Source organism: Hyperolius riggenbachi, chromosome 7, assembly GCF_040937935.1.
Source record: "Hyperolius riggenbachi isolate aHypRig1 chromosome 7, aHypRig1.pri, whole genome shotgun sequence".
NCBI classification, from domain to species: domain Eukaryota; kingdom Metazoa; phylum Chordata; class Amphibia; order Anura; family Hyperoliidae; genus Hyperolius; species Hyperolius riggenbachi.
The window spans coordinates 153894306-153921354 of NC_090652.1; the positions used below are offsets into that span (position 1 = coordinate 153894306).

Genomic DNA, 27049 nt, shown 5'->3' on the forward strand with positions numbered 1-27049 from the left:
ATAATAATAGTGCTTATCTTCTAACCAGGGCAAAACTAGTGCATCATTTCGTTAGGTCTGCCAAGGGTATTTGCTGAAATGATTGCTACATAATAAACATCTATACAGTCAGCTAATCCTTTAATAATCAAAGCTATAAAGCTAAACCACTGAAGATTAGGACATTGGCAGCATATGAAGAATGATCCAAAACTCCTAAGCCTGGCACAGATTGAATGAATGAAGTAAAGTAAAGAAAAATTGTGTTAAAAAATCAAAATGTGTAATGTATCTGAGTCTTTCTGTGAGAAGCTGTGGATTATTGGATCACTTTTCCTATTTACTGTATATGATTATCTGAGTAGTGTTTGTGTGCATTATTTTCCTCTGTGAAAAGTTGTATAGGTTTTCATGGCCACACCATTTACTGAATATTTGTGCTTTACAGACATATTCTGGCCTGTTCTGTGTCGTGGTGAACCCTTACAAATTCCTTCCTATCTATTCTGAGAAGATCATTGATATGTACAAAGGGAAGAAGAGACATGAAATGCCCCCTCACATCTATGCCATAGCCGACACTGCATACAGGAGTATGCTGCAAGGTAAGCTGCTTCCGAGCACATCCTCGTTATAATGGCATGCGGCGCACACTGATTACCGTGTGAAATATATCGGGAATAACCGGCGCTAATGACATTCTAAATGTGGTTCACATCAATATTTTACTACGGTTATCAAAGGCCCTGTAGTTCTGTACATTTTTAGATATACTGTGTAAAGTGATAGTCCACGCTTCTTGGTAAGACTGCAGTCACCTCATTTCAGATCTGTCAATCTCAAGGGATTCTTCAAATGCTGAATTAAATTCACTACCTCAGAAGGATCTGCAGAGACAGCCACATGCATAGCAGTCCTTCTGCCAGCAAATAGAGTTACAGATTGGCCAGCAAGCTCATGGTGAACCAGAACTCCTAGGAGTGTGAAAGGAGCTGAAAGAGATGAAAAAGCGTTACTAAAATGCTATGTAAAGCAGGAGTTTGCTTTCTTAAAACAGAATGATATTTACGATGATTCAGACTGGAGTTTCTCTGATGTGTCCCACAATGCATCATTGCTGAATATGAAAATCATCTCTTTGTTGTCCCTGATAGTTTAACGCATCTCCAGAACTGCAATTGGACTGATGTGAACAGATCCTATTGATCTGTAGATTTGAAACGGATCCATTCGGTCCATTCTGCTGAACGGAACACATATATAGGGAGTCTACGATAATTCTGGATCAATGGATCCGCCACATGCGTTGTGGGTGTACCCAGCGAGTGGCAACGGGTACTGCAACGGAACTCGTGGGTGCAAAAATGATGCCCAAAATAAAAGCTGATCTATTTAATGGATTAGGTTTTACCAGTTCAGTTTTTGATCTGTGCAGTGTGAACCGAGCCTCAGGGCCATGACTACTTACTCTACTTCTTTACTGTAAAACACTGCTAAAGTAGGCGGCACTATATAAACATTAAATAATAATAATAATAAATCCAAGATAGAATGTAACTTTAAAGTGTGTGGTGCACAAGAGTCTCTATCTCCACTTCTCAGGCATAATGATTTTTTCCTTCTAATCCAGTAAGTATGAAAATATCCACAGGAATATTGTTTACAGTGTGAGTCAGCAGCTGGAGTTCAGGAACAATGAGACGGATCGCCCTGACCTCAGATATTGGCCTGCTGTAATTAGCTGTCATTGCAGATGCGGAATAAATGGGGATTCAGCTGGGTAAATGTACAGTCAAGTCAAGCCCGCTGAGTCTAATAACAAAAGAGCAGCTTCTGTACACTCAAATACTGCTTTGCTTTGTTATGGGAAAAGTCACAGGAGAAATCAAGTGAATTGTTAACATGTAAATAGCAAGCAGGATGTGATACGTACCCACTTGTATCTATAATAATAATTTCTAAGGCGTCTGCTGTATCTGTGTCCATCTGCCCCAGACACACCTCCTCCTGCCCGGCCATGCTGTGATTTACTGCTGCAATTGGCTGCAGCACTGTTAGGATGGCGCATGCAAGCAGCTGCATGGTGTAGATGGCACTGTGATGTCCCCAGAGATTGTGCATGCACATGCTAAGCTGCAGGGGGCAGGAGTGTGTGCACCATCTCCCTGGACGTCACCATGCCATCCCGAAGCATGTGCCTGTTAGCTGAACGCGCCATGCAGCTGCATGTAAGCGCCATCCTAACAGTTATTTACTTCTGTGGAATCATGCACATTCAGCAGTAGTATCAGCATTCAGCTAAGACTATCAACCATGATTTTTTTCTTGATACATTTTTGTTCCTCATGTACCTGGTGGTTCTGCTAGTGCCACTGGTTTGTTTTTCTTTATTTTGCTACAAGGTTAACAGTTACTTTAACTATAATCTTATGTTTGTATTGGATTTAGCTGGGTAAATGTACCACAGTTTCTGACAGTTAGCAGCTAGTTGGGTGAATTTTGTTTGATCAGAGGGTTTAGGTAGACTTCACAGAGTTAAAATGTTCCACATGCTGTTGGTTATAAATGGTCAAGGAATCCATGGAGGATCTGTGCCTTGTTCCCAATGTCACATAAAGCTTTGAGTCATCTAGAAAATGAGGTCTTCCTAAACGTAAAAGTCAAACACTAGGAAAGGAGCAGCAATCGCAGACTTCTGTCGCCTTATATGGTGGGGATCAGAAGTTGAACAGCCTTAATAAATTGTAAGGCCAAGTTTGGCAGAGTAACTTTGTGAAGATAGTATTCCTAATTTTATAAGGGTGATGTCCATGTAAACATTTTCCACATTACATGAGAGAGATATATTTAGCCAGGAATTTCTCTCCACTTCTAGCTGATATTGGCAGTTTCTGAGTGTTTGGAATTTCTGTTATTCTAAGTCTTCCTGAAGCTAAACGTAACACATGCAAATGGATGATTACTGCCTCTACAGCCCAGGCAGTCAAATCTGTATAGATCAGGGTTTATCACAGTGATTCCCAAGTATGCGCAGGGTAACCCCCCGTAATGTTTTGTAGTCCATAGTCTACTGTTGTGGCGCGGTCTTCTAAGTTGCGGTGTTATTGTTGGTAGTGTGTATCAGGAAAGTTGAAGGCAACATCCATGACTTTAGCTTTACCTCCCCCTTGACAGAATAAACACTAAAAGGAGCCCAGCTTGAATGCTGCAGTGACGGTTTTATCTAGACCGCTGCTGCTAAACCTGGGCAAAGTCAAGTTGATTCCTATAGCAACTACCTGTAATTATTTGTTACTAAGGGCAATTGCACTTGCATGCATGCATTTGTATCCTCACACCTATTGGAGTACAGGAATGCCCTGTTTTACAGACACCATAAAAAGTCCTGTATGCTCTACAGTTAGTCCAGAATGCTGCATTTACTTTCCTAGCTAATTCTCCCCATTCCTCACTTATCTGGTTGGTTTCTTTAAGTTCCCACTGATTAAAGGTAAAAACGGAAGTCTGTGTGCTGAATTACTTGGGTCCCAAATAACTGGATGAACTACTGGAACCATACACTCCTATGTGTGTCCTTCACGTTGCAAACACATCTAACTTCATGATCCCCAGTATCCACGTAAAAAATATAGTGCTTCTCTCATACTGCCTCCATGTTGTGGAACTCAATCCCACAGCTGGGCAGAAAGGCTCCATTTTTGGCACCTTCAGAAAAAAAAAGTCTAAAAGACCCCATTTATTTAGCTGAACCTATGAAATGTGATTAGTATTACCTGCACCACTTTTCTTATAGTAGATATAACAATTTATCTAATAGCAGTTCCTAAAGGAATCATCAGCTAAAAAAAATCAGCTTTAGGCCTCTTGCACACTGCATGCATTTCAGATTCCGATTCCGCTTTTTAATCTGTTTTTACATCCGATTCCGATTCAGATTTTTAATCTTAACTGCATGCTGCGTTTTTTGATCCGTTTTTCTGTTGAATGTATTCAGGGAAAATTGGAAACGGAATCGGAAACGGAATCGGAAACGGAATCGGAATCGGAAAACGGATTTGCAGTGTGCAGGGAGCCTTACTCACCTGGGGCTTTCTCCAGCCCCTTGCTGCTGACTGTCCCACGCTGACCGCTCTGCTCCCTGCCGCCGTCCCGAGCTATCTGCACGGTGCATAGGCCGACCTTCGAGGTCGTCCTTACTGCGCCTGAAGCGCCGCTGTCAATTGTGGCCACGTTGTCTACGGTGTACTGCGCAGGCGCAGTACGCCGTGGACAACGTGGCCATGATTGACAGCGGCGCTTCACGCAGGCGCAGTAAGGACGACTTCGAGGTCGGCCTCTGCACCATGTGGGGAGCCCGGGATAGCGGCAGAGAGCGGAGCGGTCAGCATGGGGCAGTCGGCTGCAAGGGGCTGGAGGAGTAAAGCTGATTTTTCATTTTTTAGCTGATGATTCCTTTAAGCTATGGAGACTACGGAGACCCAGACTTACCAGAATTTTCTGTATATCCTAAAAGAAAATTCTACGACCTCTGGAAAAAAAATGCAAAAAATAGTATTCTGGTTTAAGAATACATCACAGCATTTTCAAGCAGACATCATTTATATCTTATTTTCTTAATTACAGATTGTCCGCTTATACAGTCTGAACTAATAGAAATCCCCCCCCCCCCCCACACACACACACTTTCTTGACCCTACTCTAATTAGGTATACTTTAAAACGTATGCTTACAGATACCTTAAATTGTTTTGAATATCGTGACTATGAACAAAAGTCCTTGACTGGCGCTCAGAGGCTTAACTTTTACTACCCTCCCCCATGTGATTTTGTCCGCCACCACATGGCCTCAGTAACTCGTACTCTATATTTATCCCTACCATGCAATCTGCGCACCATTGTTTACTGTTATATCGCTATTTTGGGTATAAGTGCTTAACGCTGTAATGTCCCTGTGTAATATTGTTTTATGCTATAATAAGTCATTAATGGAGTGGATTCAGATAATAGGGAGAGGGTTTCATAGCGATGTTAACTCTAACACTTAGTGAAAATGAGGATGCTTTGATATATTATAGAGATGACTTGAGAAGTTTGACGGTAACTGTGTACAGTTTATTAGAAAATAGCGTCCTTGATATAGGAGGCTTACTCACGGTAGTTCTTTATTATTGCTTTTGACATATTTGAACCACCATATTACAACCACGTATTTGAACACCATATTACAAACTGGGTTAACATTGTAATGGTAGTTGTACTTATCTTATGTTCAGGCAATTAACATGCAATCTGTTTGGAAGGGTATTTTGTTCTTTTTTTATATTATATCATAATATGTTACTATAATATACTATGAAAGCATTTTTAATGTGATAAATGTTAAATGAAATTTGATATAGCCAATAACCGTTTTCTGTTCCTGATGACATCCTCATTCTAGCCAATCTTTACTATTCTAGAAGCAGGACAGTAGGAATACGTTAATTCTGCTCCATGTACCAACTGGCTGTTGTAACCAGGACTACATTCCCCATGATCTTTCCTGGTGATTGTTAACTGCTAATATCAAGTTGACAACACAGAATCCCAAAAGCTGATGTACGTGTGTTGTTCTGCTGGCTATCCTGTGTGACAACATGTGGAGCAGCATTACAGTAACTCAATACCATTGTTATCTCAATACAGGAAGTGCAGCCATATTTTTGTTATCAACTTAAAGAGAACCAGAGATGAAGCACCCTCTTGTATTTTACCTTATAAATCAGTGGGAACATGACAGTAAACACCTAATCTGCCCTTTGTTTCATTGTTCTCTGTGTAATCTGACTGTTATCACGTCTGATAAGAATCCCCGACTGAGAAGTCAGGCTGCTCCGTCTAGCTTTGCTACAGAAAGATTATAGCTAAGTCTGTATTCTGTGGTGTTATTTCAAGCCCAAGCCTGCCCCCTTGTGGCTTTGCTATAATGACTCAGCTATAATCATTCCCAGCAAAGCCAGATTTAATTGCTCAGTCTGGGATTCTTGTGACTGCTGTTAACAGACACTTTTAGCAGTGAGGAGGAAACAGAGAGCATGGTAAGTGTTTTCTCTAATGTTCTTACTGATTGATATACATGGTAAAATACACAAGGGTGCTTCCTCTCTGGTTCCCTTTAAGCAGGAAAATACAACAGACAAGAAAACCCCAATTTATCTATTTATTCTATCTGATTAAAGCACTCCTTTAATTTCTCATCTATCCACTTATTTTGTAAACCATTTTACATGATTATATAGTAAATTATTTTATTTTACATTGTTGGTAGTTTATTTGAAGGCAATTCAACAAATTTTTCTTCCTATATACTCCGTGTCCCTGCATTGAAACACAATATTATTGTGGCTATACAAAGAAAGTCTGATCTTCACTGTAAGCGTTTCCCTTGAGTCTATTTTTGCTCTTATGTCTTACTAGTATGTGACAGTTTGATGAGTAACTGCTGAAAGCTCCACTGACTTTTCCTGTTAACAAACCACTTTTACAATTTGACTTGTCTTGTAAAAAGATAAGACGGACACAGAGTACTCAAAAGGGAACTCTCAAATCTTCTGCTAGCCCTGATAAGTGAGAGATGCATACTTTGTCTCCTAGGCTAGATAATTGCTTTTGAAGTTTTTTTTTTTAAATTCTTCATGTGTAGGATAAATAAACTTAAAGCCCAGCTAAGTCTTAAAGAGGAACTCCAGTGAAAAAATGTAGTAAAAAAGTGCTTCATTTTACAATAATTATGTATAAATGATTTAGTCCATGTTTGCCCATTGTAAAAGCTTTCCACTCCCTGATTTACATTCTGACATTTATCACATGGTGACATTTTTACTGCTGGCAGGTGATGTCACTGAAAATAGCTGCTGCTTGCTTTTTTGGCAGTTCCCACAATGCATCAAGGTTCACAGACAGGATTGCGAGGACCATGGTCCTCACAGTTTCCTGTGGGAGGGTTTTCACCACAATATCGGCCATACAGAGCCCCCTGATTATCCGTTTGTGAAAAGGAATAGATTTCTCATGTAAAAGGGAGTATCAGCTACTGATTGGTATGAAGTTCAATTCTTGGTCACAGCTTCTCTTTAGGTTAAAAAAACAAACAAACACAACAGGCATAGTGCTGGTCAGTTAAGTATTACCCTACAGTCTCAACTGTGCCTGCAAGTTTCTAAAAACAGAGGGGTGTAGACCTCTTCCGCCTCCCAAGACACCACCACTATCTTCAATGTTAGGGTCACATTGCTGCTACCTAGTTTTGATGGTCCTAGCTCCCTTAGACTAACGCTAGATACACTTCCTAAAGTTCGTCTATGACAATTAAGACTTACCAGAACTAGGTAGTGGTGATGCAGACATAGCTCCAAAGATAGTGATGGGAGGCTGAGAGAGTGAGTAGGGTACACATCCCAGTAAATATGGAACAATAATGACAGAGAGTGGTGAGGCTAGCAGGGCACTGCTGAAGTATTCAGCACTAGCTCTGCTTTGCTATTTGAATTTTTTAGGTTAAAATAGAGCACTTGTTACTATTAAGAATCATTTACTGCAATCTCATGCCTGCTGGTAGCAGTATTGACTTGGACTTTCCTGGACTTCCACTGTCCACCAGCAGGCGGCTGTATCCTGTTTCTTGCTGTCCTGGACTTCTGCTGTCCTGGACTTCCGCCATCCATCAGCAGATGGCCTTCTACTGACTCCTTGCAGTTCCTTGTCTAGCCTGCGGGTGGTTCAGGAGCACTTTCTGCAGGATCACACCAGCAGCTGCATCTTGTGTATACTAATTGCAGTGGTGTAGCAATAGGGGGTGCAGAGGTAGCGACTGCATCAGGGCCCTTGGGCTAGAGGGGCTCCGGGGGGGGCCCACCCCACAAACACAGTATTAGCTCTTTATTAGTCCTGTGCTGATAATAATCACTTTTATAGATGCTTTGAATAGTAGTGATTATTTACACACTGTTTCCCATCTCTTTGTGGCACCTCTGACACTGTGGTTGTCCTTGGCAGGTTTTGGTGCGCTGCATCAGTTGTTATGTTTAGAGTGCTTACGGTGCAAGGGAGAAAGCGGCTGAAGATGCTGCACCTTAAGGAGGAAGAGGAGAAGGAGGGTGGCTTTTCTTTTGTGTGCTGCTTTTGCTCAGGTGCTCTTCCCATTGCAGTTTGTGCCTTTTCTCCATGTGCCTTCGTAAGGCACTTGTCCCTACGTGAGTGTTGGCCTTTCCACGGCTCAATTTTTGGAGGCAGAGAGAACAGATGGCATTGCTCCGTTCTGAGGCAGACACATTTAAAAATGTCCAAACCGCTGAGCCCCCCTGGGGTGATGGCACTATGGTGGCATCAGCAGCTGCCGTTGAATGGCATGTTGGCTGGCTGTACATAGGTGGCGATACATGGCGCCGGACACTGCCACCAGCTGTTTCTGATGACGAATTCCCCTGCTTCTTTCAGGAACTCGTCTACTCCTACTCCTCTCTGACTCCCCCTCTGAACTGTCCCCTTGGTCATCTTGTCTCTTAGGAACCCATGTGGGATCTGTATCATCATAATGATTATAATCATCCTGCCCAGCTTCGCTTGCCTCAGACACCTCCAAAAATGCACCAACAGCAGGTATTTCATCATCCTCCTCCTCACTTTATGTCCATAGTGTCACCGCCTAACTCAGACATATGAGGTGGTGTAACTTGCTTAGTGCCTTCATCTGGTTGTAACAATAATGGCTGTGAATCAGTTAATTCCTGACCAATTAACTCCTGCAAAGTGTCAAATGCAGCGGATGTGGTGCTTGTAGTAGCGCTGGTGGCTGCGGAAGATGAGGTGTTCTGTGTTAAATAGTCAAGCACTTCCTGACAATCTTGGGAGTTGATGGGACATGCCTTCTTCCGAGCACTGTACTTTGGGCCAGGGCCACACGAAATCACGTCAACACGACCTCGCACAGACCTGCCGGGTGGCCTTCCTCTGGGTCTGCCTCTACCTCTGCCTCTACCTGTTTTGTCCATTGTGTCCAAATCGGGGGGATGAAGTGAAAGGTATGCACTGACTTGACTAATACAATGTGCAGTCACACAGGTGCAGTTAACAGGTATGCACAGAATGGTATATCACACTGCATGCACTCACGTAGGTAGGTGGGTGCACTGAACACAACATGTAGGTATATGCAGTGATGAGGTTGGTGCACTGAACACAACAGGTAGGTATATGCAGTGATGGGTATTACAATGTGCACCTGTCACACACAGACAGGTAGCGGACAGGCACAGTGACACTGTGTGCGCTCAACTCATGTAGGTAGGTGGATGCACTGTGAACAACAGGTAGGTAGGTATATGCAGTGATGGGTATTACAATATCCGGTACCTGTCACACACAGACAGGTATGGGACAGGCACAGTGACACTGCGTGCGCTCAAGTAGGTAGGTGGGTGCACTAAACAACAGGCACAGTGACACTGCGTGCGCACAGCTCACGTAGGTAGGGGGGTGCACTGAAGTGAACTACAGGTAGGTATATGCAGTGATGGGTATTACAATGTGCACCTGTCACACACAGGCAGGTAGCGGACCAGCACAGTGACACTGCGTGTGCTCAACTCACGTAGGTAGGTGGGTGCGCTGTGAGCAACAGGTAGGTAGGTATTTGCAGTACTGGGTATTACAATGTGCACCTGTCACACACACAGGTAGTCACTGAATGTGCTGGGCCTGGCAGTGGCACACACACAGTATGAATTATCAAGACTGTCTATGCAACACAAGTGTCAGTGAGACACACAGAAAAAAAATAGATCACAAGAACAAGATTAGCTCTCAAAAGAGCTGTTGTGGGGTGCTATTTTAGCAATAAGAATCAACAAGGAGCAAGCTAAGAAGCCTACATGAGCCTAACTAATCTTTCCCTATGAGAGTCTGCAGCAGCAGCAGTAGCAGCAGCTGTCCCGTCTCTATTTACTGTAGGCACACGAGTGAGTAAAATGGCCGGCAATGCCTGCCTTTTATAAGGGGGGTGGGGCTCCAGGAGGGAGTCTAGCCTGATTGGCTACAATGTGCCTGCTGACTGTGATGTAGAGGGTTAAAGTTGACCCTAATGGTGCATTATGGGGGCGAACCGAACTTCCGGAAAAGTTTGCGGTTCTCCGCGACCCCTGGAAGTTCGGCGGCGAACCGCTCGGGCCATCTCTATTAAAAGGATGGCTACAGTACTTTATTTAGAACAGATTATGAAAAAGCCATGAACTTTCCTTCTATTACAAGATCAAGTCTGCTTACTTAAGGCAAACAAAATAAACCAGAGTTTCCCATCTGTGTTTGCATCCGCATAACTGATATACTCTCAACAGTATACCGCCCACACAGTGTAAGATACTAAAGCAATGGTTCTAAGTCTGTCAGCTTATTAATTAGATTACAGTTCTAAAGATTGGCTAGGGATTTTAGACACGTTTAAAGCATATCGTTGGTATTTCCCAACCTCCAAGACATCAAAGTGACTAGAAACATGAGGAAATACATTTTTTAAAGTCCTGGATGCCACAGTCATGTGATGCTGACCACTCTGTACCCCATCTTCAAAACAGGAGGCAGGTGGCAGGTGACACAGTACCCTATGGGAAGAGGTGAAACCATGACCACTAAGATCCTGGGAAATAAAGCAAGATGCCTAATGTTCCATTCTAAAGAGGGGAGTCAAGTGACCTTTAATTTCTAGACTTGACATGGACAACATCCATTTATATTTATTTGCAGTCACTACAGCAATGTGTTTGGAAAAGGGGAGACGGCTTTTATGAGATAATTGATAGTAAATGTAGTACTAATGGTAAATAGAACAATCATGGAGTCTCATATTTATATTTTCAGTTTATAGACTGAACATGCAAGACTGCATTATAAACTGCAGCCATGGCAGTCTGATGTAAAATCTGCTTCATTTAGCTGCAAATCAAAAGAAGTAATAACACTTTGAATTTTACAGCCCTGTTTTGTTATCAGCAGTATTTCCTCAGTCAAATAGAACTGTTTTGAATTCTGTTTGCATAGTTTTTAACCCTTGCAATGCAGAAATAAAAATAAAAATAAAAAAGGGACCACAGACAAGTCTATAAGACTAGTACTACAGGTCCTTCTTACAAAATTAGCATATTGTGATTAAGTTCATTCTTTTCTGTAATGTACTGATAAACATTAGACTTTCATATATTTTAGATTCATTACACAAAACTGAAGTAGTTCAAGCCTTTTATTGTTTTAATATTGATGGTTTTGGCATACAGCTTATGAAAACCCAAAATTCCTATCTTAAAAAATTAGCATATTTAAACCGACCAATAAAAGAAAAGTGTTTTTAAAACAAAAAAAGGCAACCTTCAAATAATTATGTTCAATTATGCACTCAATACTTGGTCGGGAATCCTTTTGCAGAAATGACTGCTTCAATCCGGCGTGGCATGTAGGCAATCAGCCTGTGGCACTGCTCAGGTGTTATGGAGGCCCAGGATGCTTCAATAGCGGCCTTAAGCTCACCCAGAGTGTTGGGTCTTGCGTCTCTCAACTTTCTCTTCACAATATCCCACAGATTCTCTATGGTGTTCAGGTCAGGAGAGTTGGCAGGCCAATTGAGCACAGTAATACAATGGTCAGTAAACCATTTACCAGTGATTTTGGCACTGTGAGCAGGTGCCAGGTCGTACTGAAAAATGAAATCTTCATCTCCATAAAGCTTTTCAGCAGATGGAAGCATGAAGTGCTCCAAAATCTCCTGATAGCTAGCTGCATTGACCCTGCCCTTGATAAAACACAGTGGACCAACACCAGCAGCTAATATGGCACCCCAGACAATCACTGACTGTGGGTACTTGACACTGGACTTCAGGCATTTTGGCATTATCCTCTCCCCAGTCTTCCTCCAGACTCTGGCACCTTGATTTCCGAATGACATGCACAAGTTGCTTTCATCCGAAAAAAGTACTTTGGACCACTGAGCAACAGTCCAGTGCTGCTTCTCTGTAGCCCAGGTCAGGCGCTTCTGCCGCTGTTTCTGGTTCAAAAGCGGCTTGACCTGGGGAATGCGGCACCTGTAGACCATTTCCTGCACACGCCTGTACACGGTGGCTCTGGATGTTTCTACTCCAGACTTAGTCCACTGCTTTTGCAGGTCCCTCAAGGTGTGGAATCGGTCCTTCTCCACAATCTTCCTCAGGGTCCGGTCACCTCTTCTCGTTGTGCAGCGTTTTCTGCCACACTTTTTCCTTCCCACAGACTTCCCACTGAGGTGCCTTGATATAGCACTCTGGGAACAGCCTATTCGTTCAGAAATTTCTTTCTGTGTCTTACCTTCTTGCTTGAGGGTGTCAATGATGGCCTTCTGGACAGCAGTCAGGTCGGCAGTCTTACCCATGATTGCGGTTTTGAGTAATGAACCAGGCTGGGAGTTTTTAAAAGCCTCAGGAATCTTTTGCAGGTGTTTAGAGGTAATGAGTTGATTCAGATGATTAGGTTAATAGCTCGTTTAGAGAACCTTTTCATGATATGCTAATTTTTTGAGATAGGAATTTTGGGTTTTCATGAGCTGTATGCCAAAATCATCAATATTAAAACAATAAAAGGCTTGAACTACTTCAGTTGTGTGTAATGAATCTAAAATATATGAAAGTCTAATGTTTATCAGTACATTACTGAAAATAATGAACTTTATCACAATATGCAATTTTTTTGAGAAGGACCTGTACATGTACCCAAGTTTATCTCATCATGTCACATGTCAGTTCAGGTACGCTTTAACATCTGATTGGTTTCTTTTGGCCTTACTTTTCCCTTGTGTGTGGCCTACCATTTTTTACTGTACAAAAAAATTAACTATGCAGATATGTTGTATAATTCCAGTATTATTATACATAATAGCCAATAATTAAAGGCACATTACCCAATTTTTTCTATGTATCCTGAGTAGCAGTGCAGGCCATGATCCTTACCACAAGCCACTGCAAAAGACCTAAATGTTGCTACATCGTTCTATTGCCACACATCACCCCATCTCCAGTACCAGAGGGAAGGACATTTTATCAAATGATGACTGCAAGACTGCAGGCTCCATGTAAATAGTAAATTTACATTTTTCCTGTTAAAGCAGTGCAATTAAGGGGGTGTCTGAAGGTGTGGGCGAGCTTCCCTAGACTAGAACTTGGAGATGACCTTTAACTGAAGAGATTCATTTTTAATGTTTTTTCCTGACCTAATTTAGGCTATATAGATCCTCAACATGCAAGAGATTGAGCTATGATGCATTATTATTATTGTTATATACATAGTACTGATATTTTCCACAGCACTTCACAACATACATCCAAGAATTTATGCCACTGTCCTTCAGTGAAGTTTATAATCTAATCCCCTAATGTGGTAATAGTCTTATGTCCCTACTACAGTCTATGGCCAATTACCGTGTTTCCCCTAAAGTAAGACATCCAGAGAATAAACCCTAGCATGAATTCCTAGCATGCTTGAAATATGTCACCTCCCGAATGTAAGTCCTAGCAGCAGCCCACACGACACCAGCAAGTCACGCTCAATACGCCTGGATACAGGAGAGCAGCAGTATAGTGTGAGTTCTACAGTCCTGTATATATTACTGTAAAAATACACCTAAGCGCAACACAGTCCTTTCCTTGGAATAACAATCCTTATACAAACTCCAGGTACATAGCGGTTTAACCTTCACCACACCCAGTAGGAATGCGACTCACCTTCTAGGGAGACCAACAGATTGGTCTATACACGCCCTGGGGTTATTCCCTGGTCACCCCGACCACCACGATCTTAGCTGCTTCTGCAGGATTTTGGCACTGGGGTCCTCTTTTATGATTATCCTCTTCTAGTAAAAGTTATGTGGATACCTCCAAAGAGATGCTCAACATAGCCCGTCTAACAAACTCATGCCTTTGAAAAAGTCAGGATATTGTAAGTGCAATATGTTTTAGCAATAAAATTTTTACATACAGTATCTCGCTATGTTGAGCATCTCTTTGGAGGTATCCACATAACTTTTACTAGAAGAGGATAGTAATAAAGGAGGACCCCAGTGACAAAATCCTGCAGAAGCAGCTAAGATCGTGGTGGTCGGGGTGACCAGGGAATAACCCCAGGGTGTGTATAGACCAATCTGTTGGTCTCCCTAGAGGGTGAGTCACATTTCTACTGGGTTTGGTGAAGGTTAAACCGCTATGTACCTGGAGTTTGTATAAGGAGGATTGTTATTCCAAGGAAAGGACTGTGTTGCGCTTAGGTGTATTTTTACAGTAACAAATTGGACTTTTGTGTACACTAGCGCACTGCCTACAAAAAGCTGTGTACTCTAGATTTAATTACGGTGTGCGCGCTGTTTTCCTGGTTAATACAGTCCTGTATATGTGTCAGGCATTTTGTGTTTTTGTTGGAGCCAGCCCTCCTGAACTCTTGGGCAGCACTTCACCTCTTCACCTTTTCCCAGGGCACACAGCTTATCCTATCATAGCTCTGGGGAGCCTGACAGAGTTCTCTGTCTGCAAGAAATAGACTTTTACCCACATGATCAGCAGAATCAATTTCTTGTACGTGAGAGCCAATATCTGCAAACCACAAGCTCTGTGCAGGCTGATTGTGTTTCAGCATGGCATGCAGTATATACATTTTGTATAGGAAAACTACCAGTGTTTCACCCAAAAATAAGACATGCTCTGAAACTAAGCCCCAGCACATCTTTTGGAGCAAAAATTAATATAAGACAGTGTCTTATTTTTGGGGAAACACGGTATGTGGACAAATCAGTGGTGCGTTCTTACACGTTTGAGGACACATATCTATTCAGAGTGGTCATCCATAGTTAGTTCTGCGTTTCCAAGTCTTGCATGGAACTTAGACAGTGTACGCTCTATTTTGAACAGCCATTATGAGCCAACACTGCCTTAAAACTAGATGCTGAACTGTTTGTAAATAACACATGAATCATTGCTCCTTTTTACAGTAAATAAGAGTTCTGTCCAGCATTTCGTACAAATAGTGAACCATGAAAAGATTTCCTTACGCAGTACTTGATAGAAGTTGCCGTCTTGTTCTCTCCTTTTATGGTAAAGCTGCCAAAAGACTGCATCCTTTTGATAAACCTTCAGATTATGTTTGAGATTAGGCAGAGAAAGCTTCTCTAGATGTGCACTGAGTCATTAGCGAAGAAATATCAACACGAGCCTGGTCAGATTGAATTTTCTGCAGCTATCTAGTCTGGAAATTGTAACGAAAGCAAGCAAGAATCTCATGCATGAAACCCCATTATGCATCCCCACTTTATGTGGATTACATGTACAGCTGGATGACATAATGACAGAAAAGAGTGAAGTTTTTTTTCCATTTTTATCACTTAAGCAAAATAACATCAGTGATGGCTGTGTGAAAGGTAATGAAAAATGTCAAGTATTTTAAAGAGAGAGAAACGAAATTCTATTGGACATGGGGTAATTTGTCTTCTTCATCCAGTGTCTTCTTATGTCCCCAACAAAATGTATAGGCTGAAATTTAGAATTGAAAAACTCCCCTATACACTCATAATTTCAGAATACGTTGGCTTTATTCTGAGTAAATGCCAGGGGCGTCGCTTGCCCTATTTAGGGGGGCACGTGCCCCCAATCTGTCCTGGGGTGCCACGGATCTCCGCCCGGCCGCCCCCTCTGTCAGCGGCTCCCTCCAGCCGCCGTCGCCGCGTCACTCAGACCTCAGGATCAGGCGGCGACCAATTGTGCAGGCGCTAGGACCCAGCGCCCGCTCTGATATGCGGAAGTGACATCACTTCCGCATATCAAGCGGGTGCGTCCGGCGCCCGCTATTACTGGTCGGGTCGCCGCTGATCCTGAGGTCTGACTACACTGCCAGGTGAGGGGGGAGCGGCGGCGGCTAGAGGGGGGGCCTCCCTGTCACTCACTCACTACCTAAAGGGGCTTCCTGTCACTCACTCACTACCTAAAGGGGCTCCCTGTCACTCACTCACTACCTAAAGGGCCTCCCTGTCACTCACTCACTACCTAAAGGGCCTCCCTGTCACTCACTCACTACCTAAAGGGCCTCCCTGTCACTCACTCACTACCTAAAGGGCCTCCCTGTCACTCACTCACTACCTAAAGGGCCTCCCTGTCACTCACTACCTAAAGGGGCTCGCTGTCACTCACTCACTACCTAAAGGGCCTCCCTGTCACTCACTCACTACCTAAAGGGCCTCCCTGTCACTCACTCACTTCCTAAAGGGGCTCCCTGTCACTCACTCACTTCCTAAAGGGGCCTCCCTGTCACTCACTCACTTCCTAAAGGGGCTCCCTGGCACTCACTCACTGCCTAAAGGGCCTCCCTGTCACTCACTCACTGCTTAAAGGGGCTCCCTGGCACTCACTCACTGCCTGAAGGGGCTCCCTGGCACTCACTCACTGCCTGAAGGGGCTCCCTGGCACTCACTCACTGCCTAAAGGGGCTCCCTGGCACTCACTCACTATCTAAAGGGGCTCCATGTCACTCACTATCGGGGTCCCTGTCACTCACTACATAACTGGAGGCGCCTATCACTCACTAGCTAACCTGGGGGTCCCTGTCACTCACTACCTAACTTGGGGGACTACCATATTAAGGGGGCATTCTGCCTATTTATGTGAAATGCTGTCTATTTATGTGCCTCATGACTGCTGAATTTGTCTTGCTGGGAGCCTTATGATTTGTTGGGGGCCTCAAGATTTCTGAATTTGTCTTGTTGGGGGCCTCATGATTTGTTGGGGGCCTCATGACTGCTGAATTTGTCTTGTTGGGGGCCTCATGATTTGTTGGAGGCCTCATGATTGCTGAATTTGTCTTGTTGGGGGCCTCATGATTTGTTGGGGGCCTCATGATTGCTGAATTTGTCTTGTTGGGGGTCACATGATTGCTAACTGCGAGACTATGGGAAAAGCTGAATCCTTATCATATGAGACAATAGCATTAAACCTACTTTTTTAGCTTTTTAAAACAGAAAATAAAACTGGGAGGTTCTAAAAAATTGAATAAATTTTTCAGGAGTAGGATGGATGAAATTGTTTATCTTCACAGTTTATTTTCAACTTGGATTTTCCATAATGTTCATGTATGAGTTAAAACGTTTGTACAGTATTTAGTTTAAATTGCTGTTGCCACTTTGCGATAGATAAGTGACTTTTGGGTTGCAGTTTGGGCACTCGGCCTCCAAAAGGTTCACCACCACTGTCATAATCTAATGTCCCACCGTTGCTAGGTTCATGTAAATTTGTCTCCACCCGTTACCACACCTATATTCTGGTCCATGGCCCACCCATTTTTTGGTGCAGCGCGATAAGCACGCCGCACAACATGATCCTCATATTTTTGGCACGCTAGCTGCAGTGTGCTGAATTCTGCTGCCTACAGTATGTACAGTATACGCTGTTCTCTAGTGCCTGCACTGTGTGCTGATTTACCTCCAGTGTGTACAGTGTAAGGTGTTACTCTGTGCCTTTACTGATTGTAAACCAGCTATATTGTATGCTGATCCCTGCTACTTTCAATATGTACAGTATTAGCTGTAAAGCCTGGTACACACATACAATTTTGATTAGCCAATTTTAGCTCTGTTCATAAAATTCATTGTCTGTTGGCCCACTTACTGCACGGGGGTGGTAAAATTGGGGTCAGTGATTGACCAATCAAAATTGTATGTGCGTATACATCTTTGATCTATGCCTATACTGATTGTAAATTATCTAAATAAAGAACAGGGGGCTCCATCCAATATTTCGATGGGCAGGCCCGTTATCTGTAGCTTACACCACTGCTAAGTTCATGTACATTTGGCCCCACCCATGGCAACGCCCACTCACCTCATGGCCATGCCCATTTTTTATATACCTCCTGGTGCCCACAGGTGCCCCCGATCTCCAAGGACCCTAGAAACGCCCCTGGTAAATGCCATTAAGGGATAATGGAAAACTGTATATTGGAGCATAGTATCCTGGAATGTTGCCCAAATGGGTACGTATCTAAGTAGAGGTAGGCCTCAGGATAATCCAGAGGCTTCCCCCATCCCCCTCCATCTTGCTGTTCCAGTGCTGAGGCACTCAGTCCTCCTCAAGCCCATCGACAAGGGCTTGTAGATGGTGCTCGGATACAAAACACAGGCACAAACAGCTCGCATCTGCAAAGTAGCAAGGAGCCGAACAGCCTTTTTCCACCAAACATGAGCGGCAGCTCCTTCCTTGCTACTGCACAGGCAGGAGTCGCCCTGCCCAACACGGTCACAGTCATTCACCAATTGGAGCGGGACCACAAACTTCTGAGGGTCCAACTGTGGATCAGGGGTCGGGAGAAGGACGTGGGAAGCTCTACTGAGGCAAGTATCTAAATCTTAGCCTTAGATCTCACAGGTTTGCTTTAATAAACTATGCAGGTTTGTTGGCCAGAAGGGTAAGAGCTGGCAAGCATGAGGCTCCTCCCCCTAGTTAATGTCATCTGTTGTCATGGCTGGGAATCACCTGTTGAATTCTTAGTGTGCCACAGAAGCAATTATTATTTCTGGAGTCTGCAGCAGAGAAGACAACCATGCCAGCTGGACAACCGCATGGCCTTGGCACCTGCCTCATGGACTGTCCAACTCTGAAGGCTATATTATTAAGGAGACATGCAAATCTCCATGTGTTGGGTTTTCCTCACACTAATAATAATTAGAAGTTTTAAATCAGGATGATACCATTTATTGGCTAACTACAAAGGTACAAGGTAAATAAACGGTACAATACCCTACTGCTACTAATAATAATTAAGCAGCAGACATACTGTGTAAACATATGAAAGTCATGTCAAAAGATACTTTATGTTAAACAATATTATAATAGCAGAAACTATGTGTTTACTGAAAAGTGAAAGCAGTTAGCGTTTTATTAAGCTTCACTTCATTTTGTGACTTGACTTCTACCACCTAATATATCTCAAAACACTGCCTGCATTATTAACGCCTTCCAAAAAGGGCTTTTCTTTGTCATTTTTTTTCTGCTCCGAGGCAGTGAGCCACATCACACCAACCCCGAATGCACATATATGGTGTGCTGGCATCCAGGCTATGGACTTGGACAGACACAACAGACACCTGGCATTGTAAACAAGCCTAGGAGAATGTGGCTGCTTTACTGCAGAATGTTACTAGCATTATACAGAGGCTGCACGGCTTAGCTTTTTCTGTCAAATATTTTGCATCAACAAATAGCTAAATTGAATCCTGAAATGACATGAAAATGAACATTACCATTGCTGACTCGTTTTTAAAGAGGCTATTTGCCTGGCTGTTGTGCTGATCTGTTGCCTGTAATATTTTCTGAATCACTGTCCTTGAACAAGTATACTGATCAGAAGTTCTGCCTCCACTCTGCCTTCACTGGCTGATGATTGCTGTGGGTGTGTAAAGTGGAAATACGTTATTTTAACATACAACAGGACAATGACAGACTGAGCAAAACATGTTGTTTTATCTAATTGGTGATTTGCATCATGACAAAATGGCCTTTTTAACTCTGAGAAATCCCATTTCAAAAGCAACACCATTGCAAATAGATTTTTCTAGTGTGGGCAGAGTTTTCCAGGGCTCAGTCTTTGAAGGGTCTTCTCTGTTGTCCAAACACCAAACAAAAAGGTTTCCTGGCCGGGCCGTGACAAGGTTCTGCAGCACTAGAGGCGGAGATTCTGAAGTCCACCCCCCTACCCGAATTGTGCCTGCGGCTGCCCCAGTATAGGTAGCAAATGTGCCCCCGTATTAGGTAGGTTGCCGTCACAGTATAGGTAGCTAGATGTACCCACAGTATTAGGCAGCCCCAATAGCCAGATTTGCCTCCAGTATGAGGTACCCCCCCTCCCCAGGCAAGATAGCCAGATGGGCTCCCATAGTATTAGGTACCCCCTACCCAGTATAGCCAGTATAGTATTATGCAGCCCCCTACCCAGTATAGCCAGATGTGCCCCTGGTATTAGGCAACCCCCCTCCCTGGAATAGCCAGATGTGCCCCATAGTATAGTGCAGCCCCCTCAGTATAGACAGATGAGCCCACATAGTATTAGGCAGCCCCTAAGTATAGCCAGATGTGCCCACATAGTATAGGCAGCCCCTCCCCAGTATAGCCAGAGGTGCCTCTGGTATTAGGCAACCCCCCTCCCTGGTACTATTATTATTATTATTATTATTATTTAGTATTTATATAGCGCCGACATATTACGCAGCGCTGTACAGTGTGTGTATATATATATATATATATATATATATATTATATATATATATATAAAATTGGATGTATGTATGTATGTGTGTGTGTGTGTATGTGCCGCGATCACGCGAAAACGGCTTGACCGATTTGAACGAAACTTGGTATACAGATCCCTTACTACCTGGGATGATATGATCTGGGGGTCTCGCGGCCCCCCTGCACACCTGGGCGGAGCTACAAACAGAAAATCAGATTTCACCCATTCAAGTCAATGGAAAAAATGTAAAAGGCTGCCATTCTCACAGTAATCAAGCCAGAGTCCCCACACTTGGCACAGTTGGTCACTTGGTGAACGAGGTTACGAATCCAGGAAAAGTGGGCGGAGCATAACACAGCCAATCAAATTTCAGCCATTAATTTTAAATGGAAAAATGTAAACTGCAGCCATTCTTAGACTGTTAATCGCAGGGTTCTCAAACTTGTCACAGTTGGTCACTGGGTGAATGCGATTAAGATTCAAGAAAGTGGGTGGAGCCTACTACAGCCAATTAAAATTCACCTATTGATTTTCAAGGGGAATATTAAAACTGCTGCCATTCTTACACTGTTAGTGGCAGAGGCTTCAAGCCTGGTACAGTTGGTCATTGGGTGACTGGGGTCCAAATTAACTAAAGGGGCGGGGCCACAAACAGCCATCAGATTTCCTTGCTGGATAAACTGCTTCCATTCACACATTTTTGATGCCAGGAACCTGAAAGCTCACAAACTTGGTCGTTGAGTGACTGTGTGTCAAGGTTACAAAAAGTGGGCAGAGCCAAAAATAAAGTTCACTAGGAAAATATAAACTGCAGCCATTCTTACACTGTTTCTGGCAGGGTTCTCAAACTTTGCACAGTTGGTCACTGGGTGAATGGGATGAATATTCAAGAGAGTGGGTGGAGCCTACAACAGCCAATTAAAATTCACCTGTTGATTTTCAAAGGGAATATTTACATTGCTGCCATTCTTACACTGTTAATAGCAGATGCTTCAAACCTGGTACTGTTAGTCACTGGGTGACTGGGGTTCAAATTCGGAAAGGGGGCAGAGCCACAAACAGCCAATCAGATATGTTTAATTTCAATGGGAATATACAAATAATTGATACCAAAAGCCCAAAGCTCATAAACTTGATAATTGAGTGACTGTATGTTAAGGTTAGAAAAAGTGGGCGGCGCCAACAACTACATTTTATTCCAGGGGAAAATATAAACTGCAGCCATTCTTACACTGTTAATGGCAGGGTTCCCAAACTTGACACAGTGGGCCACTGGGTGACTGGGATTAATATTCAGAAATGTGGGTGGAGCCAACAACAGCCAATCAAATTTCACCTATTGATTTTCAAGGGGAATATTTACATTGCTACCATTCTTACACTGTTAATGGCAGAGGCCTCTTAGCTGATAGGTGACTGGGGTCCAAATTCACTAAAGGGGGTGGGGCCACAAACAGCTAATCAGATTTGTTAGATTGATTTCAGCCATTCTGTTAATCGCAGGGTTCTCAAACGTGACACAGTTGGTCAATGGATGAATGGGATTAATATTCAGGAAAGTGGGTGGAACCTACAACAGCCAATCAAAATTCACCTATTGATTTTTAAGGGAAATATTGAAACTGCTGCCACTCTTACACTAATAATGGCAGAAGCCTCAAACCAGCTACAGTCGGTCATGAAGTGGCTGGGGTTCAAATGCACTTAAGTGGTGGAGCCACAAACAGCCAATCAGATTACTTTACTGGATAAACTGCTTCCATTCACACAATTTTGATGTGGAAGAAACCCAAAAGCTTAAAACTTGGTCACTGGGATTTTCTGGGATTAATATTCAAAAAAGTGGGTGGAGCCTAAAAAGAAAATCAAAATTCACCTTTTGATTTTCAAGGGGAATATTTAAATTGCTTCCATTCTTGCACTGTTAATGGCACAAGCCTCAAACCTGGTACAGTTGGTCATTGGGTGACTGGGGTTCAAATTCAGAAAAGGGGTGGAGCTACAAACAGCCAATCAGATTTGTTTCATCTCACTGGTAAATTACAAATTATTAAAGCCAAGGACCCCAGAGCTCACAAACTTGGTCATTGGGTGACTGTGTGTCAAGGTTACAAAAATTGGGCGGAGCCAAAAACAAATTTCACTAGGAAAATATAAACTGCAGCCATTCTTACATTGTTAATGGCAGGGTTCTCAAACTCTGCCCAGATGGTCACTGGGTGACTGAGATTAATATTATGGGAAGTGGGTGGAGCCTATAATAGCCAATCAAAATCCACCTGTTGATTTTCAAGGGGAATATTTAAATTGCTTCCATTTTTGCTCTATTAATAGCAGATGCCTCAAACCTGCTACAGTTGGTCATTGGGTGACTGGGGTTCAAATGCCGGAGAGATGCAGAGCCACAAACAGCCAATCTGATTTGCTTAATTTCTATGGGAATATACAAATTATTGATGACAAAGACCCCAAAACTCACAAACTTGGTCATTGAGTATTTGTGTGTTAGGGTTAGAAAAAGTGGCCGGAGCTAACACCAGCCAAATACATACCCGGGCAACGCCGATTCATCAGCTATTATTCATAAAAGTGGATGGAGCCTACAAAAGCCAATCAGAATTAATCTATTGATTTTGAAGGGAAGTATTTCATTACTGCCATTCTTGCACTGTTACAGGGTACAGTTATTTATTGGGTGACTGGGGTTCAAATGTAGAAAAGGGGTGGAGACACAAACAGCCCATCAGATTTGTTTCATTTCAACGCAAATTATTGATGCCAAAGACTGCAAAGCTTACAAATTTGGTCACTGAGTAATTAAGTAATTGTCTGTTACTATTACAAAAAGTGGGCACAGCCAACACCAGCCAAATACATACCCAGGCAATGCTGGGTCATCAGTGGGCGGAGACAAATACAAATTTCACTGAGAAAATGTAAACTGCAGCCATTCTTACACTGTTAATGGTAGGGTTCTCAAACTTTGCACAGTTGGTCACTGGGTGACTGGGATTAATATTCATAAAAGAGGGTGGAGCCTACAAAAGCCAATCCAAATTCATTTATTGCTTTTCAAGGGGAATATTCAATTGCTGCCATTCTTGCACTGCTAAGGACACAAGCTTAAAACCTGCTACAGTTGGTCATTTGGTGACTGGGGTTCAAAATCAGAAGAGGGTGGAGCCACAGCCAATCAGATTTGTTTCCTTTCAATGCAAATTATTGATGCCAAACAATGCAAAGCTCATAAACTAGGTCATTGAGTCATTGTGTGTTAGGGTTAGAAAAGTGGGCGGAGCCAACACCAACCAAATACATAACCGGGCAATGCCGGGCAATCAGCTAGTATATATATATATATATACAGAGGCGGGACAAGGTCCTCCAGCACCCAAGGCTGAGACACCAAAGTGCGCCCCTCCACCCCTCCCACCCCAGCTGTCACTCACTGATTGCTGTTAGACTAAGAGGGCCACAGGGCCCACAACCTCCCCAACACCTTAATATGTAGTTATCTGGCTTGCAGTCACTGCTATGTATCCCCTTTTCTTATTTCTTTCTGCTTCAAACACAATTAGGAATGACAGCTGAATGAATTGTGCGCCCCCTCCTACACTGCGCCCTGAGGCTGGAGCCTCTCCAGCCTATGCCTCGGCCCGGCCCTGTATATATATATATATATATATATATATATATATATATATATATAGTCACTAACTGTTCCTCAAAGGAGCTCACAATCTAATCCCTACCATTGCCATATGTCTATATTATGTAGTGTAAGTACTGTAGTCTAGGGCCAATTTTTTAGGGGGAGCCAATTAACTTATCTGTATGTTTTTGGAATGTGGGAGGAAACTGGAGTGCCCGGAGGAAACCCACGCAGACACAGAGAGAACATACAAACTCTTTGCAGATAGTGCCCTGGCTGGGATTCAAACCAGGGACCCAGCGCTGCAAGGCGAGAGAGCTAACCACTACGCCACCGTGCTGCCCATGTAGCCAGATGTGTCCCATAGTATTGTGCAGCCCCCTCAGTATGGATAGATGTGCCCACATAGTGTTAGGCAGCCCCCCCCCCCCAATATAGCCAGATGTGCCCACATAGTATTAGGCAGTGCCTCACCAGTATAGCCAGATGTAGATGTAGATTATTACTACTACAGATAGTCTCCGTTACACCCTGGAAGTTTGATCCATAAATGTCCTTATCAATCAGTAACGTCTCTTTTCTTGTCTGAACAAGTCAGAGTAAAGCCCCTCTAATATGTTTTGGGGATGTGGGAGGAAATTGAAACCCATTCAAGGGGATAACATGCAACTCTATGAATACAACATCTCAGCCAGATTAGAATTTGCCTTTACATTTTAAAGTGGAAAAAAAAAACTCAGTTATGGTTTGTCATACGGATGTTTGGTCTCCATTAGTTAGAGTTGGATATTACTTGGTTAACCACTATTATAGTTCCCGCTTGAAGCTGCGACAGGATGCTTCATGATTGACTAAGTCTCCATCCCTATAGGGCAGGTCAGGATGCTAAGCAAACTTGCACAGTTTTCTGGTACTCTCTCACCCAAAGTGATCACGAAATATCATTTTGGGTGATCTTTGACCCTGAAGGGACCAGTGGCAGCAGATCATCACTGTAGCCAGAAAAGCAAGCCTTTAAACAAAGATGTAAGCAATCCTCTTTCATAGGCCTCTGACCTCACAATTCCAATAAAGAGACCAGGCAAAAGATTTACTGCTGTGCAAGTATACCTAAACTGAGAGGGATAAAGTTGCTGCCATCAGGGCCGGATTTACCATTAGGCACTATAGGCACGTGCCTACAGGCGCCTGATGATGGAAGGGCGGCTCACTCCCCTTCCCGAGCACCTCCCTCCTCCCTATGCAGAGTCCTGATGAGAGTGTAAATGAGAGGTTACTCCCCCAGCTCTCAGCATTCCACTGATGAGATCTCCCTTCAGTCAGGAGCACCTCTAGCTACTTAATACTGAGGTTTCGCTAGCTATCTTATATTTGGGAGCACCTATAACTATTTAATAATGAGGGTACTTCTGGCTACCTAATGCTAAGGGGCACCAGTACCTATCTATGGCAGGCAAGGGAAGTGGGCCAGCCAGCACACTTGTGATGCGATTCGGTGGGGGTTTATAGGATTAGGGAGGGCGGAGTCTAGGGTGCCAGGAGATCTGTGCCTATAGGCTCCTGTGAGGTAAATCCGGGCCTGGCTGCCATATTTAATTCTTTTTAAACAATAACAGTTTCCTGGCAGTCCTGCTGATCTCTGTGGCTGGAGTGTCTGGATCACATTTCTGAAACAAGCATGCAGCTAATCCAGTCAGACTTCAGTCAGAAACATGTTTAGGGTCTATGGCTAAATTATTAGAGGCAGATGATCAGCAAGACTGCCATGCAATCCGCATTGTTCAAAAGGAAATAAATACGGCATCAGGGTAAAATTTACCATAAGGCCCTGTAGGTGGGTGCCTACTGCCTACAGCCGCCTGATGATGGAAATACAACTCAATCTCCTCCCCTAGTCCCTCCCTACTTCTTTATGCAGAGTCTCGAGTTGATCGTAAATTAGGTTACTCACCCACCTCTCAGCATTCCACTGATGAGATCTCCCTTAAGTAGGGGACACCTCTTGCTACCTAATACTGAGGTTCCTCTAGCTACCTAATGCTAAGGGACACCTGTAGCTACCTATGACGGGAAAGGGAAGTAAGGGAGAAGTGACAGCTGGGCCAGCCAGCACATGTGTGGTGTGCTTCAATGAGGGTTTGTAGATTCACGGAGGGTAAAGTCTAGGGTGCCAGGACATCTGTGCCTATAGGCTCCTATGATGTAAATCCGGGTCTGTACAGCATCCTCCATATCCATCTCATTTCAGGTGTCCTTTAAAAGTACTATTTAAAATTAACTAATTTATGAGCCAAAGTAGGAAGGCATTGCTTCTTACGATGCAGGGTCATTACTTCAAATCATGGGGCCCACCAGAACAACTTTGATCGGGCCCCCCAATGTTAACACCCTTTCCCTTGCCTAACCCTGGTATATGGCAGTCTCCATATTCCTCCCAGTTCAGGTGTGCTTTAAGGGAATAGTAGATTTTTGTATTTAGTGTAAAATAAGGTTTGCAGCTTATATAAAATACCTTTGCATTAGTTGTCTGTTATATTGCACACAAGATCAAACAGCAGACAAATGTAAATGAAATGTGCTTAACCATTTATGCCTCCAGGACCTAGTATCTACGTCCAGGAGGCCACGTGCGCGTCCGCGTGCTCCCGCGGCCAATCGCGCGCGTGCACGCGCACTCCCGGCCGCGGATTCGGTAGCCCAGGAATCAATGTATCGGGCTATGGTGCCCGATCACTGATTCCTCTCCCCCGCTGAAAAAGCGACAGCTTCTCTCGGAAGCTACGCTTTTTCTGAAGCTCTGTCCCTCTAAGCGTACATTGTACGCTTAGAGTGACGTCATGTAAACAAACTCAAGATTGCCATCTTGTGGCCAAAAAGTAAAACTACGAGTAAAAGTAAAAAAACATTACAATACACAAATATTTCCCCAAATAAAACACTATTTATATCCCACCCTCCCAAAAATGCCCACATAAAATGTTTAATAAAAAAAAAAAAACATCACTATAAAAAAAAAAAAAAACACATAAATATTTACCTAAGGGTCTAAACTTTTTAAATATCTATGTAAAGATGAAATATTTCTCTCTATTTTTTTTTATAAGCTTGTAAA

At 43.2% G+C, this 27049-nt stretch overlaps 1 protein-coding gene across 3 annotated transcripts in view; it reads left to right on the plus strand.

The window, feature by feature from the left end:
- The window catches only part of LOC137524653 (myosin-11), a 162134-nt gene that overhangs the window by 29031 nt on the left and 106054 nt on the right, over positions 1-27049 (plus strand). For all 3 annotated transcript variants that reach the window (XM_068244767.1, XM_068244768.1, XM_068244769.1), the window contains exon 3: positions 428-584. In XM_068244767.1, the coding sequence (XP_068100868.1) occupies positions 428-584 (157 nt within the window). The remainder of the gene's footprint in view (positions 1-427; positions 585-27049) is intronic.